General features: G+C 45.6%; 1 protein-coding gene across 1 annotated transcript in view; it reads left to right on the forward strand.

Moving 5' to 3' along the window:
* Window positions 1-15,603: 15,603 nt before the first annotated feature.
* LOC306928757 (urea transporter 2) overlaps window positions 15,604-20,000 on the forward strand; it is a gene marked incomplete at its 5' end in the record, with an annotated part of 37,047 nt that continues 32,650 nt past the window's right edge. The window contains one exon of the mRNA XM_079509029.1: window positions 15,604-15,610. Coding sequence (XP_079365155.1) covers window positions 15,604-15,610 — 7 coding nt within the window. The remainder of the gene's footprint in view (window positions 15,611-20,000) is intronic.

Genomic DNA, 20,000 nt, shown 5'->3' on the forward strand with positions numbered 1-20,000 from the left:
TCATAGCATCCATTACTACACCACCTCTCCTCATCCTGTCATAGCATCCATTACTACACCACCTCTCCTCATCCTGTCATAGCATCCATTACTACACCACCTCTCCTCATCCTGTCATAGCATCCATTACTACACCACCTCTCCTCATCCTGTCATAGCATCCATTACTACACCACCTCTCCTCATCCTGTCATAGCATCCATTACTACACCACCTCATAGCATCCATTACTACACCACCTCTCCTCATCCTGTCATAGCATCCATTACTACACCACCTCATAGCATCCATTACTACACCACCTCTCCTCATCCTGTCATAGCATCCATTACTACACCACCTCATAGCATCCATTACTACACCACCTCATAGCATCCATTACTACACCACCTCTCCTCATCCTGTCATAGCATCCATTACTACACCACCTCCTAGCATCCATTACTACACCACCTCTCCTCATCCTGTCATAGCATCCATTACTACACCACCTCATAGCATCCATTACTACACCACCTCTCCTCATCCTGTCATAGCATCCATTACTACACCACCTCATAGCATCCATTACTACACCACCTCATAGCATCCATTACTACACCACCTCTCCTCATCCTGTCATAGCATCCATTACTACACCACCTCATAGCATCCATTACTACACCACCTCATAGCATCCATTACTACACCACCTCTCCTCATCCTGTCATAGCATCCATTACTACACCACCTCTCCTCATCCTGTCATAGCATCCATTACTACACCACCTCATAGCATCCATTACTACACCACCTCATAGCATCCATTACTACACCACCTCATAGCATCCATTACTACACCACCTCTCCTCATCCTGTCATAGCATCCATTACTACACCACCTCTCTTCATCCTGTCATAGCATCCATTACTACACCACATCATAGCATCCATTACTACACCACCTCTCCTCATCCTGTCATAGCATCCATTACTACACCACCTCTCTTCATCCTGTCATAGCATCCATTACTACACCACCTCATAGCATCCATTACTACACCACCTCTCCTCATCCTGTCATAGCATCCATTACTACACCACCTCATAGCATCCATTACTACACCACCTCTCTTCATCCTGTCATAGCATCCATTACTACACCACCTCATAGCATCCATTACTACACCACCTCATAGCATCCATTACTACACCACCTCATAGCATCCATTACTACACCACCTCATAGCATCCATTACAACACCACCTCATATCATCCATTACTACACCACCTCATAGCATCCATTACTACACCACCTCTCCTCATCCTGTCATAGCATCCATTACTACACCACCTCATAGCATCCATTACTACACCACCTCATAGCATCCATTACTACACCACCTCATAGCATCCTACACCACCTCATAGCATCCTGTCATAGCATCCATTACTACACCACCTCTCCTCATCCTGTCATAGCATCCATTACTACACCACCTCATAGCATCCTTTCATAGCATCCATTACTACACCACCTCTCCTCATCCTGTCATAGCATCCATTACTACACCACCTCATAGCATCCTTTCATAGCATCCATTACTACACCACCTCATAGCATCCATTACTACACCACCTCATAGCATCCATTACTACACCACCTCATAGCATCCATTACTACACCACCTCATAGCATCCTGTCATAGCATCCATTACTACACTACCTCATAGCATCCATTACTACACCACCTCATAGCATCCATTACTACACCACCTCATAGCATCCATTACTACACCACCTCATAGCATCCATTACTACACCACCTCATAGCATCCATTACTACACCACCTCATAGCATCCATTACTACACCACCTCTCTTCATCCTGTCATAGCATCCATTACTACACCACCTCATAGCATCCATTACTACACCACCTCATAGCATCCATTACTACACCACCTCTCCTCATCCTGTCATAGCATCCATTACTACACCACCTCATAGCATCCATTACTACACCACCTCTCCTCATCCTGTCATAGCATCCATTACTACACCACCTCATAGCATCCATTACTACACCACCTCATAGCATCCATTACTACACCACCTCATAGCATCGATTACTACGCCACCTCATAGCATCCATTACTACACCACCTCTCCTCATCCTGTCATAGCAGCCATTACTACACCACCTCTCTTCATCCTGTCATAGCATCCATTACTACACCACCTCATAGCATCCATTACTACACCACCTCATAGCATCCATTACTACACCACCTCATAGCATCCATTACTACACCACCTCATAGCATCCATTACTACACCACCTCTCTTCATCCTGTCATAGCATCCATTACTACACCACCTCATAGCATCCATTACTACACCACCTCATAGCATCCATTACTACACCACCTCATAGCATCCATTACTACACCACCTCTCCTCATCCTGTCATAGCATCCATTACTACACCACCTCATAGCATCCATTACTACACCACCTCTCCTCATCCTGTCATAGCATCCATTACTACACCACCTCATAGCATCCATTACTACACCACCTCTCCTCATCCTGTCATAGCATCCATTACTACACCACCTCATAGCATCCTTTCATAGCATCCATTACTACACCACCTCTCCTCATCCTGTCATAGCATCCATTACTACACCACCTCATAGCATCCTTTCATAGCATCCATTACTACACCACCTCATAGCATCCATTACTACACCACCTCATAGCATCCATTACTACACCACCTCATAGCATCCATTACTACACCACCTCATAGCATCCTGTCATAGCATCCATTACTACACTACCTCATAGCATCCATTACTACACCACCTCATAGCATCCATTACTACACCACCTCATAGCATCCATTACTACACCACCTCATAGCATCCATTACTACACCACCTCATAGCATCCATTACTACACCACCTCATAGCATCCATTACTACACCACCTCATAGCATCCATTACTACACCACCTCTCTTCATCCTGTCATAGCATCCATTACTACACCACCTCATAGCATCCATTACTACACCACCTCATAGCATCCATTACTACACCACCTCTCCTCATCCTGTCATAGCATCCATTACTACACCACCTCATAGCATCCATTACTACACCACCTCTCCTCATCCTGTCATAGCATCCATTACTACACCACCTCATAGCATCCATTACTACACCACCTCATAGCATCCATTACTACACCACCTCATAGCATCCATTACTACACCACCTCTCCTCATCCTGTCATAGCAGCCATTACTACACCACCTCTCTTCATCCTGTCATAGCATCCATTACTACACCACCTCATAGCATCCATTACTACACCACCTCATAGCATCCATTACTACACCACCTCATAGCATCCATTACTACACCACCTCATAGCATCCATTACTACACCACCTCTCTTCATCCTGTCATAGCATCCATTACTACACCACCTCATAGCATCCATTACTACACCACCTCATAGCATCCATTACTACACCACCTCATAGCATCCATTACTACACCACCTCATAGCATCCATTACTACACCACCTCATAGCATCCATTACTACACCACCACATAGCATCCTGTCATAGCATCCATTACTACACCACCTCTCCTCATCCTGTCATAGCATCCATTACTACACCACCTCATAGCATCCATTACTACACCACCTCATAGCATCCTGTCATAGCATCCATTACTACACCACCTCATAGCATCCATTACTACACCACCTCATAGCATCCTGTCATAGCATCCATTACTACACCACCTCTCCTCATCCTGTCATAGCATCCATTACTACACCACCTCATAGCATCCATTACTACACCACCTCATAGCATCCTGTCATAGCATCCATTACTACACCACCTCATAGCATCCATTACTACACCACCTCTCCTCATCCTGTCATAGCATCCATTACTACACCACCTCATAGCATCCATTACTACACCACCTCATAGCAGCCATTACTACACCACCTCATAGCATCATGTCATAGCATCCATTACTACACCACCTCATAGCATCCTGTCATATCATCCATTACTACACCACCTCATAGCATCCATTACTACACCACCTCATAGCATCCATTACTACACCACCTCTCCTCATCCTGTCATAGCAGCCATTACTACACCACCTCATAGCATCCTGTCATAGCATCCATTACTACACCACCTCATAGCATCCATTACTACACCACCTCTCCTCATCCTGTCATAGCATCCATTACTACACCACCTCATAGCATCCATTACTACACCACCTCTCCTCATTCTGTCGTCCCTTCACAATAAAGTGTCTACCTTCACCTCCCAATGCTGCACATTTTACCCTGCAGGTAATTAACATGAAATAGCGTTAACCTAACAAAGGAACCAGAAGTATAAAGCACTCATTATGCATAATGTTCCATTTCACAAGTTTTCAAATGTATTATAATATATATTATACCACAGGTCGTTTCGAGGAAGCAATCTGATTGGTTGAAACAGCGCTAGCAAACTGGGTGGCTAGGCTAGCTAGTTTCTTGGAAAGTTTATGGTCGTAGTGACTACATCTGTCATTAAAAAAATAAAAATGCAGTGATTTTCTTAGTTTTAAGGGTAACTGTTGTATAATTGCAATATTACACGAGAGGGTGTGGTTTAACTTCAGTGATGCTTGCGGAACTCGACAACGTCTCGTTCCTGACCGCATCACTGTCGTGGCAATAATCACGTTAAACCACACCCTCGAGTGTAATATTGCTTAAATATATATTTGAAAATAGCAGATCCATACAAGCTCACAATGTGTGGTACCTTGCATGGCTTCCGCCCCAATCGGTGTATGAATGGGTGAATGTAATGCACAATCTATGTAAAGCGCCTTGGATAAAGGAGCTATATAAATGCACCATTTACCATTTAATGTGTCGTATGGCAACGTATTGTGAGCTTGTAGATCGTATTGTGAGCTCTCTATCTCTGTTTCTCTCTCAATTCAATTCAATTCAATTAGCTTTATTGGCATGAATGTAATAGCTACAGTATTGCCAAAGCATGAAATTCAACAAAAGAACAAAACAAAATAAAATAAAAATATAACAGAAAACAAGCAGATAGAACATTAACTTCCACAATACAATATGAAAATACTGTCATACGTATTAAATGTGTGTGTGTGTGTGTGTGTGTGTGTGTGTGTGTCGAGATGGTTCGTGTCAAGATAATAGTCACATTGTGTATATTTGTCCTATGTGTCCCTCATTGTGTGACATGCAGTCACATACTGTGCAGCCAGATGTGCTGCAGGCCCCTCTCCTAATACAATCAGTTGTTTGTCATTGTCATGTATGTCATGTCATCCATCTGAATCTGAATAAAGGACTTCTTGTGTCGTCCTTTCTCTATGGCCAGACTGTGGTCACTCACTCTGTATTTGGTCAAGATCTGTCTCTGCTTTTTATCTTTGACCGAAAACAGATACTCAGCCAGTTTATATTCATGTTTTAGGGCCAGATAACAATTAAGTTTGTTTTGAGTTTTGGTTTGATTAGTCCAATGTTCCAGATAGGTGTCTTTTATTAGTTTACAAATTTGGTTGACTCTAATTAGTGGTTGTGAAGCAGTGCTGGTCTGAGGTTGAGGCTGGACACTGTTGTTGGGTTGTGAGTGATCAATAAGTCCCAGGACTAGTTGGCAGAAGGGACTCTTTTGGGGTTTAATCTCCTGGGATTGCAGGGCCTGGAATCCCAGGCTGTCTTGGGGGCTTGATTTAAGGTGTAACCAAAATTTTAGTGTTCTTTTCCTAATGTTAATAATTAATGGGTAACGGCCTAATTCTGCCCTGCATGCATTGGTTGGTGTTTTTCTTTGGATGTTTAATATGGACCTACAGAACCTACCTCTGTGTCTCTCTCTCTCTCTCTCTCTCTCTCTCTCTACGTCGTGTGTGTGTGTGTGTGCGCGTGCGTGCGTGCGTGCGTGCGTGCGTGCGTGCGTGTGTGTGTGTGTGTGTGTGTGTGTGTGTGTGTGTGTGTGTGTGTGTGTGTGTGTGTGTGTGTGTGTGTGTGTGTGCAACAACAACAGTGAGGTTAGTGATCACACCTGTTGAATAAACTCCAGATAACACAGTGTCCACTTAGTGGTGCACGGCAAACAGCACGCACACACGCACACACACACACACACACACACACACACACACACACACACACACACACGCACACACGCACACACACACACACACACACACACACACACACACACACACAGAGACCGTCAGCAACGCTTTGCACATTGTACAAATTAAAAAGACAGCCATAGCGCAGCATGTCCCCCCCCTCCCCCGTCCCCCCGTCCCCCCTCCCCCCTCCTAACCCACAGGTCACCTGTGGTCTGATTAACAGTGGGGGTTCCTTTGGTCCCCACAAGTACGCACGCACGCACGCACGCACGCACGCACGCACGCACGCACGCACGCACGCACGCACGCACGCACGCACACCAATAAAAGGTAGATGAGTAGCCTGAGTAGATAACCAGTAGGTAAAGAGATCATTCTGGGCAGAAGAGACGATTGGAGCAAATAATTGTGCAACGGCAGAAACAATGACCACACACACACACACACACACACACACACACACACACACACACACACACACACACACACACACACACACACACACACACACACACACAGCTGTAGGGGCCCCAAGACAACAGCAGGACTTTGCTCCCCGTCTGCCGGGAGTTGGTCTGAGCCCGTCTGTCTGTCTGTCTGTCTGTCTGTCTGTCTGTCTGTCTGTCTGTCTGTCTGACTCCGTCCGTCTTCAGTTTATAAATTATCCAGGATGGTGCAGAGAGGATTGAGAGAGAGAGAGAGAGAGAGAGAGAGAGAGAGGAGAGAGAGAGAGAGAGAAACATAGAGACACAGAGAGAGAGAGAGAGAGAGAGAGAGAGAGAGAGAGAGAGAGAGAGAGAGAGAGAGAGAGAGAGTGGTTGAAGGTCAGTGGAAGGTCTTTATTTTTCTCCGACTGCAAGAAAGATTTGTTTTCTGGAAGCTGATCTCCACCACGGACTATACAGCTGCTTGTAGATCTGGTATTTTCATATCTTTATATCCATATGGATGTTGTTTATTTAGTGGGACATTTCTGCTTTTTGGTACTTTAATATTTTGTTGCCAAAACTTTTGCACTTTTACTCAAGTCATGTTTTTATACCAGAACTAGTGGTCAGAATAACTAGTGGTCAGATGAACTAGTGGTCAGATGAACTAGTGGTCAGATTAACATTAACTAGTGGTCAGATTAACTAGTGGTCAGATTAACTAGTGGTCACACTTCATTTAAACTCTGTCACTTGCTGGGAATATCAGATCTCCAAGCGGCTGTACTGTAGTTCTCAGATCTCCAAGTCATGTGGATGGACAGTAAGCAGCCGGCTGGCAGGAGCAGTGCCACGCTCCATCAGCGTGTGTTTAACGCTCTGATGTTCTGGACTGGAGACATGACTCACCTGGACCAGTACATGGAAGGTACCTATTACACTATAGATCTACTATTACTACTATAGATCTACTATTACTACTATTGATCTACTATTACACTATAGATCTACTATTACACTATAGATCTACTATTACTACTATAGATCTACTATTACACTATAGATCTACTATTACTACTATAGATCTACTATTACTACTATAGATCTACTATTACTAGTAGATTACTAGTAGACATGGAAGGTACTGATACTATTACTACTATAGATCTACTATTACTACTATAGATCTACTATTACTAGTAGATTACTAGTAGACATGGAAGGTACTGATACTATTACTACTATAGATCTACTATTATACTACTGATGATACTAAACTAATACTACTACTATATACTACATGACTCACCTGGACCGCTACATGGAAAGTACCTATTACTACTACTATACTATTACTATACTATTAATACTACTATTATACTACTGATACCTGGACCGCTACATGGAAGGTACCTATTACTGCCATGGATGTAGACAGAGTCGAACCCAAGTGCAGAGTAACAACAAACAAGAATAGATGTTAAGTATTTAATGAAGAATAAGGCAGATCTTACACTGAAGTAGTAGGCAGGAATCAGGCAATTGCAAAATGACAAAGTAGTCAAAACAGGAATCCAGGGACAAGCAACCATGACAACAAACTATGAACTGACAATGAGAGTTTGTGAAGAGTCCAGTTTTATAGGAGCAGGTTGATTGGCAAAGTGTTCACAGGTTGGCTGACGAGGGAGTTGAAGACAGGTGTGTAAATGGGACTGCAGTGTGGTGGAAATGAATGTGGGAGTGGCCATGGTGGAGTCACAGACTGAGGGGGAGAGAGACTGTGACAGTACCCCCCTCTCAAGGGACGGATTCCAGACGTCCCACAACCTTAATGAGGGACGAGCAGGGTGGGTGGAGGTGGTCTGGAGGAGGGACACCGGGGCCAGGCACGTGATCTCAGGTGGGCGGCCTGAATGATGGACCAGGGCTGAGCGGGTGTTGTCTGGCGGCCGGCGGGGAGGCCGGGACGTGGGAGAACAGACGACCTCTGGAGGACGGCCAGGACGATGGCCAGAGGCAGAGCTGGCAACTTCAGGGGGACGGCCTGGAGGTTGAGACGAGATCGACAAGATGTCATCTGGAGGGCGGCCTGGAGGTTGAGACGAGGTCAGCAAGATGTCATCTGGAGGGCGGCCTGGAGGTTGAGACGAGGTCAGCAAGATGTCATCTGGAGGGCGGCCTGGAGGTTGAGACGAGGTCAGCAAGATGTCATCTGGAGGGCGGCCAGGAGGTTGAGACGAGGTCGACAAGATGTCATCTGGAGGGCGGCCAGGAGGTTGAGACGAGGTCAGCAAGATGTCATCTGGAGGGCGGCCAGGAGGTTGAGACGAGGTCGACAAGATGTCATCTGGAGGGCGGCCAGGAGGCAGAGACGAGACTGACAAGATGTCATCTGGAGGGCGGCCTGGAGGTTGAGACGAGGTCGACAAGATGTCATCTGGAGGGCGGCCTGGAGGTTGAGACGAGGTCAGCAAGATGTCATCTGGAGGGCGGCCTGGAGGTTGAGACGAGGTCGACAAGATGTCATCTGGAGGGCGGCCAGGAGGTTGAGACGAGGTCGACAAGATGTCATCTGGAGGGCGGCCTGGAGGTTGAGACGAGGTCAGCAAGATGTCATCTGGAGGGCGGCCAGGAGGCAGAGACGAGACTGACAAGATGTCATCTGGAGGGCGGCCTGGAGGTTGAGACGAGGTCGACAAGATGTCATCTGGAGGGCGGCCAGGAGGTTGAGACGAGGTCGACAAGATGTCATCTGGAGGGCGGCCTGGAGGTTGAGACAAGGTCAGCAAGATGTCATCTGGAGGGCGGCCTGGAGGTTGAGACGAGGTCAGCAAGATGTCATCTGGAGGGCGGCCTGGAGGTTGAGACGAGGTCAGCAAGATGTCATCTGGAGGGCGGCCTGGAGGTTGAGACGAGGTCAGCAAGATGTCATCTGGAGGGCGGCCTGGAGGTTGAGACGAGGTCAGCAAGATGTCATCTGGAGGGCGGCCTGGAGGTTGAGACGAGGTCAGCAAGATGTCATCTGGAGGGCGGCCTGGAGGTTGAGACGAGGTCAGCAAGATGTCATCTGGAGGGCGGCCTGGAGGTTGAGACGAGGTCAGCAAGATGTCATCTGGAGGGCGGCCTGGAGGTTGAGACGAGGTCGGCAAGATGTCATCTGAAGGGCGGCCTGGAGGTTGAGACGAGGTCGGCAAGATGTCATCTGGAGGGCGGCCTGGAGGTTGAGACGAGGTCGGCAAGATGTCATCTGGAGGGCGGCCTGGAGGTTGAGACGAGGTCGGCAAGATGTCATCTGGAGGGCGGCCTGGAGGTTGAGACGAGGTCGGCAAGATGTCATCTGGAGGGCGGCCTGGAGGTTGAGACGAGACCGACAAGATGTCATCTGGAGGGCGGCCTGGAGGTTGAGACGAGACCGACAAGAGGTCATCTGGAGGGCGGCCTGGAGGTTGAGACGAGGTCAGCAAGATGTCATCTGGAGGGCGGCCAGGAGGTTGAGACGAGACCGACAAGATGTCATCTGGAGGGCGGCCTGGAGGTTGAGACGAGGTCGGCAAGATGTCATCTGGAGGGCGGCCTGGAGGTTGAGACGAGACCGACAAGATGTCATCTGGAGGGCGGCCTGGAGGTTGAGACGAGACCGACAAGATGTCATCTGGAGGGCGGCCTGGAGGTTGAGACGAGGTCAGCAAGATGTCATCTGGAGGGCGGCCAGGAGGTTGAGACGAGACCGACAAGATGTCATCTGGAGGGCGGCCTGGAGGTTGAGACGAGACCGACAAGATGTCATCTGGAGGGCGGCCTGGAGGTTGAGACGAGGTCGGCAAGATGTCATCTGGAGGGCGGCCAGGAGGTTGAGACGAGACCGACAAGATGTCATCTGGAGGGCGGCCTGGAGGTTGAGACGAGACCGACAAGATGTCATCTGGAGGGCGGCCTGGAGGTTGAGACGAGGTCGGCAAGATGTCATCTGGAGGGCGGCCTGGAGGTTGAGACGAGGTCGGCAAGATGTCATCTGGAGGGCGGCCTGGAGGTTGAGACGAGGTCAGCAAGATGTCATCTGGAGGACGGCCAGGAGGCCGAGACGAGACCGACAAGATGTCGTCTGGAGGGCGGCCTGGAGGCCGAGACGAGGCGGGGGATTTAGGAAGCGACGCCTGGAATGCTGCAGACTCTGGAGGAGACGCCAGAAGTGCTGGAGGAGACGCCGGAAGTGCTGCAGGCTCTGGAGGAGACACCGGAGTTGCTGCAGGCTCTGAAAGCGATGCTGCAGGAGCAGGCACTGGAGTCGGGGCTGCAGGAACCAGGGCTGCAGCGGAAACAGGAGCCGGGCTGCAGGAGCCGGGACTGCAGCAGGAGCTGGAGCTGCAGGAGCCGGGCTGAAGCGGGCGGAGCTGCAGGAGCAGGGGCTGCAGAAGGGACTGCAGGCGGAGGAGACGAAGCTGCAGGCGGGACTCCAGGCGGAGGAGACGAAGCTGCAGGTGGGACTGCAGGCGGAGGAGACGAAGCTGCAGGCGGGACTGCAGGCGGAGGAGACGAAGCTGCAGGCGGGACTGCAGGCGGAGGGGACGAAGCTGCATGCGGGACTGCAGGCGGAGGAGATGAAGCTACAGGCAGGACTGCAGGCGGAGCTGCAGGTAGAACTGCAGGCGGAGCTGCAGGTAGAACTGCAGGCGGTGCTGCAGGCGGTGCTGCAGGTAGAACTGCAGGCGGAGCTGCAGGTAGAACTGCAGGCGGAGCTGCAGGTAGAACTGCAGGCGGTGCTGCAGGTAGAACTGCAGGCTGTGCTACAGGCGGTGCTGCAGGTAGAACTGCAGGCGGTGCTGCAGGTAGAACTGCAGGCGGTGCTGCAGGTAGAACTGCAGGCGGTGCTGCAGGTAGAACTGCAGGCGGCAAAGCTGCTAGCTGGGTGTCAGCAGGCTGAGTGACACTGATGACAGACCGAAGGGCAGGCTTGGAAGCAGGCCGAGACAGGGACTGCATCAATGGAGACCTGGTAGCAGATACAGGTGGTCGCTGGGTTGGAGCTGAACTGGCTTGGTGGGTTGGCGATTCCAGGAGACTTTGCCCCGTTTGTTGGCCCTACGGGGACCTCCCAGAGCTAGGCGGGTGCCCATATAAGGTTCTTTGACTTGAACAGGCTCGGGATAAACAGGCATCTTGACACGGCTGCGAAAATACGTAAACAAGTCCACATACTCCGCAGTATTCTGCTCAATGGTGGGTTGCAGACTCATCACTCCAAGTCGTATAGTGTGATGAGCTGGCTGGGGAGCAGGAAGCAATCCGGTCTCAAAGTCATTAAGCCTCCCACAGACAACATTCAAATGTGGAACAAAATGGCTAACCCATGGCTTCTCTTTGAACCACTGTTGCAGAATAGATATCTCCTCCTGAAGTCTAGCATGCAGGTTAGGGGGAGAGGCCATGAGATGATCCACAGCATTTTCAAACTCCCCCACCTTCCTCTTGAATAGTTGTAACTCTGCTGGGTTCATACTTGTGGTCAGTTCATACTGTCATGGATGTAGACAGAGTCGAACCCAAGTGCAGAGTAACAACAAACAAGAATAGATGTTAAGTATTTAATGAAGAATAAGGCAGATCTTACACTGAAGTAGTAGGCAGGAATCAGGCAATTGCAAAATGACAAAGTAGTCAAAACAGGAATCCAGGGACAAGCAACCATGACAACAAACTATGAACTGACAATGAGAGTTTGTGAAGAGTCCAGTTTTATAGGAGCAGGTTGATTGGCAAAGTGTTCACAGGTTGGCTGACGAGGGAGTTGAAGACATGTGTGTAAATGGGACTGCAGTGTGGTGGAAATGAATGTGGGAGTGGCCATGGTGGAGTCACAGACTGAGGGGGAGAGAGACTGTGACAATTACTACTACTATACTATTACTATACTATTAATACTACTATTATACTACTGATACCTGGACCAGTACATGGAAGGTACCTATTACTACTACTATACTACTACTATACTATTATACTACTGATACCTGGACCGCTACATGGAAGGTACCTATTACTACTACTATACTACTACTATACTATTATACTACTGATACCTGGACCGCTACATGGAAGGTACCTATTACTACTACTATACTATTACTATACTATTAATACTACTATTATACTACTGATACCTGGACCGCTACATGGAAGGTACCTATTACTACTACTATACTATTACTATACTATTAATACTACTATTATACTACTGATACCTGGACCGCTACATGGAAGGTACCTATTACTACTACTATACTACTACTATACTATTAATACTACCATTATACTACTGATACCTGGACCAGTACATGGAAGGTACCTATTACTACTACTATACTACTACTATACTATTACTATACTATTATACTACTGATACCTGGACCAGTACATGGAAGGTACCTATTACTACTACTATACTATTACTATACTATTACTATACTATTATACTACTGATACCTGGACCAGTACATGGAAGGTACCTATTACTACTACTATACTATTACTATACTATTACTTTACTATTATACTACTGATACCTGGACCAGTACATGGAAGGTACCTATTACTACTACTATACTATTACTATACTATTACTATACTATTATACTACTGATACCTGGACCAGTACATGGAAGGTACCTATTACTACTACTATACTATTACTATATTATTACTATACTATTACTATACTATTACTATACTATTACTATACTATTATACTACTGATACCTGGGACGAAGCTGCATGCGGGACTGCAGGCGGAGGAGATGAAGCTACAGGCAGGACTGCAGGCGGAGCTGCAGGTAGAACTGCAGGCGGAGCTGCAGGTAGAACTGCAGGCGGTGCTGCAGGCGGTGCTGCAGGTAGAACTGCAGGCGGAGCTGCAGGTAGAACTGCAGGCGGAGCTGCAGGTAGAACTGCAGGCGGTGCTGCAGGTAGAACTGCAGGCGGTGCTACAGGCGGTGCTGCAGGTAGAACTGCAGGCGGTGCTGCAGGTAGAACTGCAGGCGGTGCTGCAGGTAGAACTGCAGGCGGTGCTGCAGGTAGAACTGCAGGCGGCAAAGCTGCTAGCTGGGTGTCAGCAGGCTGAGTGACACTGATGACAGACCGAAGGGCAGGCTTGGAAGCAGGCCGAGACAGGGACTGCATCAATGGAGACCTGGTAGCAGATACAGGTGGTCGCTGGGTTGGAGCTGAACTGGCTTGGTGGGTTGGCGATTCCAGGAGACTTTGCCCCGTTTGTTGGCCCTACGGGGACCTCCCAGAGCTAGGCGGGTGCCCATATAAGGTTCTTTGACTTGAACAGGCTCGGGATAAACAGGCATCTTGACACGGCTGCGAAAATACGTAAACAAGTCCACATACTCCGCAGTATTCTGCTCAATGGTGGGTTGCAGACTCATCACTCCAAGTCGTATAGTGTGAGGAGCTGGCTGGGGAGCAGGAAGCAATCCGGTCTCAAAGTCATTAAGCCTCCCACAGACAACATTCAAATGTGGAACAAAATGGCTAACCCATGGCTTCTCTTTGAACCACTGTTGCAGAATAGATATCTCCTCCTGAAGTCTAGCATGCAGGTTAGGGGGAGAGGCCATGAGATGATCCACAGCATTTTCAAACTCCCCCACCTTCCTCTTGAATAGTTGTAACTCTGCTGGGTTCATACTTGTGGTCAGTTCATACTGTCATGGATGTAGACAGAGTCGAACCCAAGTGCAGAGTAACAACAAACAAGAATAGATGTTAAGTATTTAATGAAGAATAAGGCAGATCTTACACTGAAGTAGTAGGCAGGAATCAGGCAATTGCAAAATGACAAAGTAGTCAAAACAGGAATCCAGGGACAAGCAACCATGACAACAAACTATGAACTGACAATGAGAGTTTGTGAAGAGTCCAGTTTTATAGGAGCAGGTTGATTGGCAAAGTGTTCACAGGTTGGCTGACGAGGGAGTTGAAGACATGTGTGTAAATGGGACTGCAGTGTGGTGGAAATGAATGTGGGAGTGGCCATGGTGGAGTCACAGACTGAGGGGGAGAGAGACTGTGACAATTACTACTACTATACTATTACTATACTATTAATACTACTATTATACTACTGATACCTGGACCAGTACATGGAAGGTACCTATTACTACTACTATACTACTACTATACTATTATACTACTGATACCTGGACCGCTACATGGAAGGTACCTATTACTACTACTATACTACTACTATACTATTATACTACTGATACCTGGACCGCTACATGGAAGGTACCTATTACTACTACTATACTATTACTATACTATTAATACTACTATTATACTACTGATACCTGGACCGCTACATGGAAGGTACCTATTACTACTACTATACTATTACTATACTATTAATACTACTATTATACTACTGATACCTGGACCGCTACATGGAAGGTACCTATTACTACTACTATACTACTACTATACTATTAATACTACTATTATACTACTGATACCTGGACCAGTACATGGAAGGTACCTATTACTACTACTATACTACTACTATACTATTACTATACTATTATACTACTGATACCTGGACCAGTACATGGAAGGTACCTATTACTACTACTATACTATTACTATACTATTACTATACTATTATACTACTGATACCTGGACCAGTACATGGAAGGTACCTATTACTACTACTATACTATTACTATACTATTACTATACTATTATACTACTGATACCTGGACCAGTACATGGAAGGTACCTATTACTACTACTATACTATTACTATACTATTACTATACTATTATACTACTGATACCTGGACCAGTACATGGAAGGTACCTATTACTACTACTATACTATTACTATATTATTACTATACTATTACTATACTATTACTATACTATTACTATACTATTATACTACTGATACCTGGACCGCTACATGGAAGGTACATATTACTACTACTATACTATTAATACTACTATTATACTACCGATACCTGGACCGCTACATGGAAGGTACCTATTACTACTACTATACTATTACTATACTATTAATACTACTATTATACTACTGATACCTGGACCGCTACATGGAAGGTACCTATTACTACTACTATACTATTAATACTACTATTATACTACTGATACCTGGACCGCTACATGGAAGGTACCTATTACTACTACTATACTATTACTATACTATTAATACTACTATTATACTACTGATACCTGGACCGCTACATGGAAGGTACCTATTACTACTACTATACTATTAATACTACTATTATACTACCGATACCTGGACCGCTACATGGAAGGTACCTATTACTACTACTATACTATTAATACTACTATTATACTACTGATACCTGGACCGCTACATGGAAGGTACCTATTACTACTACTATACTACTACTATACTATTAATACTACTATTATACTATTACTATACTATTACTATACTATTAATACTACTATTATACTACTGATACCTGGACCGCTACATGGAAGGTACCTATTACTACTACTATACTATTAATACTACTATTATACTACTGATACCTGGACCGCTACATGGAAGGTACCTATTACTACTACTATACTATTAATACTACTATTATACTACTGATACCTGGACCGCTACATGGAAGGTACCTATTACTACTACTATACTATTACTATACTATTACTATACTATTATACTACTGATACCTGGACCAGTACATGGAAGGTACCTATTACTACTACTATACTATTACTATACTATTAATACTACTATTATACTAATGATACCTGGACCGCTACATGGAAGGTACCTATTACTACTACTATACTACTACTATACTATTAATACTACTATTATACTACTGATACCTGGACCAGTACATGGAAGGTACCTATTACTACTACTATACTACTACTATACTATTACTATACTATTATACTACTGATACCTGGACCAGTACATGGAAGGTACCTATTACTACTACTATACTATTACTATATTATTACTATACTATTACTATACTATTACTATACTATTACTATACTATTACTATACTATTATACTACTGATACTTGGACCAGTACATGGAAGGTACCTATTACTACTACTATACTATTACTATACTATTAATACTACTATTATACTACTGATACCTGGACCAGTACATGGAAGGTACCTATTACTACTACTATACTATTACTATATTATTACTATACTATTACTATACTATTACTATACTATTACTATACTATTACTATACTACTACTATACTATTATACTACCGATACCTGGACCAGTACATGAAGGTATTACTACTTACTTAATGACTGTTGGTGGGGCGTTCCCCATTTTGGTGGCATAGGAGCGAAATTAATTTAGTCCCTTTACTTGTTTGTGCCGAATCTATTGAAGTTTTTCCACTGCATTTGTTCTTTTTGATGACGTTGTCCTTCTCCTACGCACCTGTCACTTGTAGGTGTGCAAAAGTCTTGCTTTTTAAAACATTTCAAAATCAAAATAAACTAGAAAAAGGTCTCCACCAGGGCAGGTCAGGTTGTGGCCTCCTGCTGGCGCTATAATAGGACAGGTCTCAGCCAGGGCAGGTCAGGTTGTGGCCTCCTGGTGGCGCTATAATAGGACAGGTCTCCGCCAGGCCAGGTCAGGCTGTGGCCTCCTGGTGGCGCTATAATAGGACAGGTCTCCACCAGGCCAGGTCAGGTTGTGGCCTCCTGGTGGCGCTATAATAGGACAGGTCTCCACTAGGGCAGGTCAGATTGTGGCCTCCTGGTGGCGCTATAATAGGCCAATGTGAAAAGGGTGCCATTTCGTCTTACGCCTTGGATGGCAATTTGAGGCATTTTGTTCCAAAAATGTGTTTTGCAAAAATCCACCTGTTGGTGGCGCTATAACAGGCCAATGTGAAAAGGGTGGGATATATTACTCAGCCTAGTAGGAAAGTCTGTGAAAGATTTCACGTAAATTGTACGCTGTGTTCATGATTTGAGGCTTTTTGTTCAAAACGGGCCAGTCCTGCAAACTTAAGCCAATGTTAGCCAATTAGGATGGAATCTGTAATATGGGACAGATCCGTCTTGAACACTATAGAGATAGTGTGTAACGATGTGCGGGATTTTTGGACAGAATCTGGAGGAGTAATCTGTGTTTTTCAAAAGTCGGCCTCCGGGTGGCGCTATAACAGGCCGTTCTGGAACATTTGGGGGAGTGTGTGTGCAAAATGTGTCATCGCCTGGGTTAACGGTGCCGGAGATTAGCTGGTAACACACACACACACACACACACACACACACACACACACACACACACACACACACACACACACACACACACACACACACACACACACACACACACACGGCAGCCCTTCATCGCTCCATTTGCCTCTAGGATAGGACTCTAGGATAGGACTAGGATAGGACTAGGATAGGACTAGGATAATAATAATAATAAAACTTTATTTGTATAGCACCTTTCATGACATGAAATGCAGCTCAAAGTGCTTTACAGAGCAATGGAGAAAGAAAGAAAAGAAAAGCAAGGCATAAAACAAGAGCAGTAATGCAATACAGTGAGGACATGAATAACAAAAAATGTAAAGATCAATTAAAAGCAAGGGTGTAGAAGTGGGTCTTGAGCTGCGCTTTAAAAATGTCTACAGAGGCTGCCTGTCGAAGGTACAGTGGGAGTTTGTTCCACGCCGTCGGCCCATAGAAGCAAAAAGCTGCTTCCCCGTATTTTTTAGTTGCCATTTTTTAGGCAAAGCAAGCAGGCCAGCAGTGGAAGACCTTAGGGGGTGGTTTGGGACAGGATGGGGCTCTAGGATAGGACTCTAGGACAAACATGATTCTACAGAAGTTAAAACATGAAAACATCGGCAGGGAACGGGAGTTAAAGATTAATTTGTAACTCAGTAAACATGTTAATGTTACTGTGATGAATGAAGTGGTTTTAGAGACTGAGACACCTTCTGTTACTGTGATGAATGAAGTGGTTTTAGAGACTGAGGCATCTTCTGTTACTGTGATGAATGAAGTGGTTTTGGAGACTGAGACACCTTCTGTTACTGTGATGAATGAAGTGGTTTTGGAGACTGAGACAACACCTTCTGTTACTGTGATGAATGAAGTGGTTTGTAGGTGGAGGTGTGGAGTAGAGACTGACATTTTGTCGGGACTCCCGCGGGACACGGGATTATTGCGGGATTCCCGCGGGATGGGATTCATATTTTTAATTATCCCGTGATCGGGACGGGACGGGAATGAAAGTTAACGGGAGCGTGCAGGAGCGTGAATGACGTTGGTCGCGCTGCCAAGTTCCAACCAAAAGAACAGAAGCACCCATTTTTGTTGTAGTCATCTTTCTGTGAGCCAACACTCTTTTGACTTGCTGACACAGGTCAAAAGAACTACATAGTTATATCCAGCAGTGCTAGTGCTGCCTTCCACAACACAAAAAACTCCTCCATGCAATCCAGTCGGGCTGGACGTCTTTTACAGTTTTATATGAAGACATCGCAATGCGGCCATGTATGATTCTGCATCGCGCCGGTGCCGTGATTTAATCGATTATTTATAGCCAGATCATCCTGATGCATTTGTTTCCCCTGGCAGTGGCAACGTTGCAACTTTCAATTGTGATGCTACGTTAGCTACATGCTAACGCTGTTACTGTTAGCTAGCTGTCTGAACAGCTGTCTGAGCGAATGTTTTACAATACATCGTCTCCCTTATTTCTCCCAACCGAGTCCCATACATACACCAGTGGTTCCCAAACATGTCCGTGTCAAGGACCCCTAAATCGACATTTATTAGCCCGCGGACCCCCATTTGAAAAGATGCCAGGGGCGGGGACCCCCATAAGAGAAGATTTTTATTACGGTTCTAGCTGTGATTCTCAACCATTTTAATTTCAAGGGCATTTTTATCGCTGGGACCCCCAAATTATATTGTAAAATCAATCAAGTTAATTTACCTCTGAGTGAACAAATGGAACAACATTTGGTTCCATTTGTACACTCCCATAACATAATTTGTTAGACCCATAAGCGTCCATTTGGTTCCAAACTATTATTTAGCTGGGGACCCCCTGGAACTCTCTCAAGGACCCCTGGGAACCACTGCCATACACATAGACTTGTACACTGAATAAATATTCATATAGAGTTAAATTAACACTGAGGGTTTTTTTAATCTTAATTGACAAAGCACTTGTTAAAGGAGCATTCAGTGATTTCACTTCATTCAAATATCACTTATTTTTTCTTTTTTTTTTGGATAATCCTCCCTACCATAGAGTGTGCTGACCATATAAGG

Source organism: Electrona antarctica, assembly GCF_951216825.1.
Source record: "Electrona antarctica genome assembly, chromosome: 8".
Classification (NCBI taxonomy): domain Eukaryota; kingdom Metazoa; phylum Chordata; class Actinopteri; order Myctophiformes; family Myctophidae; genus Electrona; species Electrona antarctica.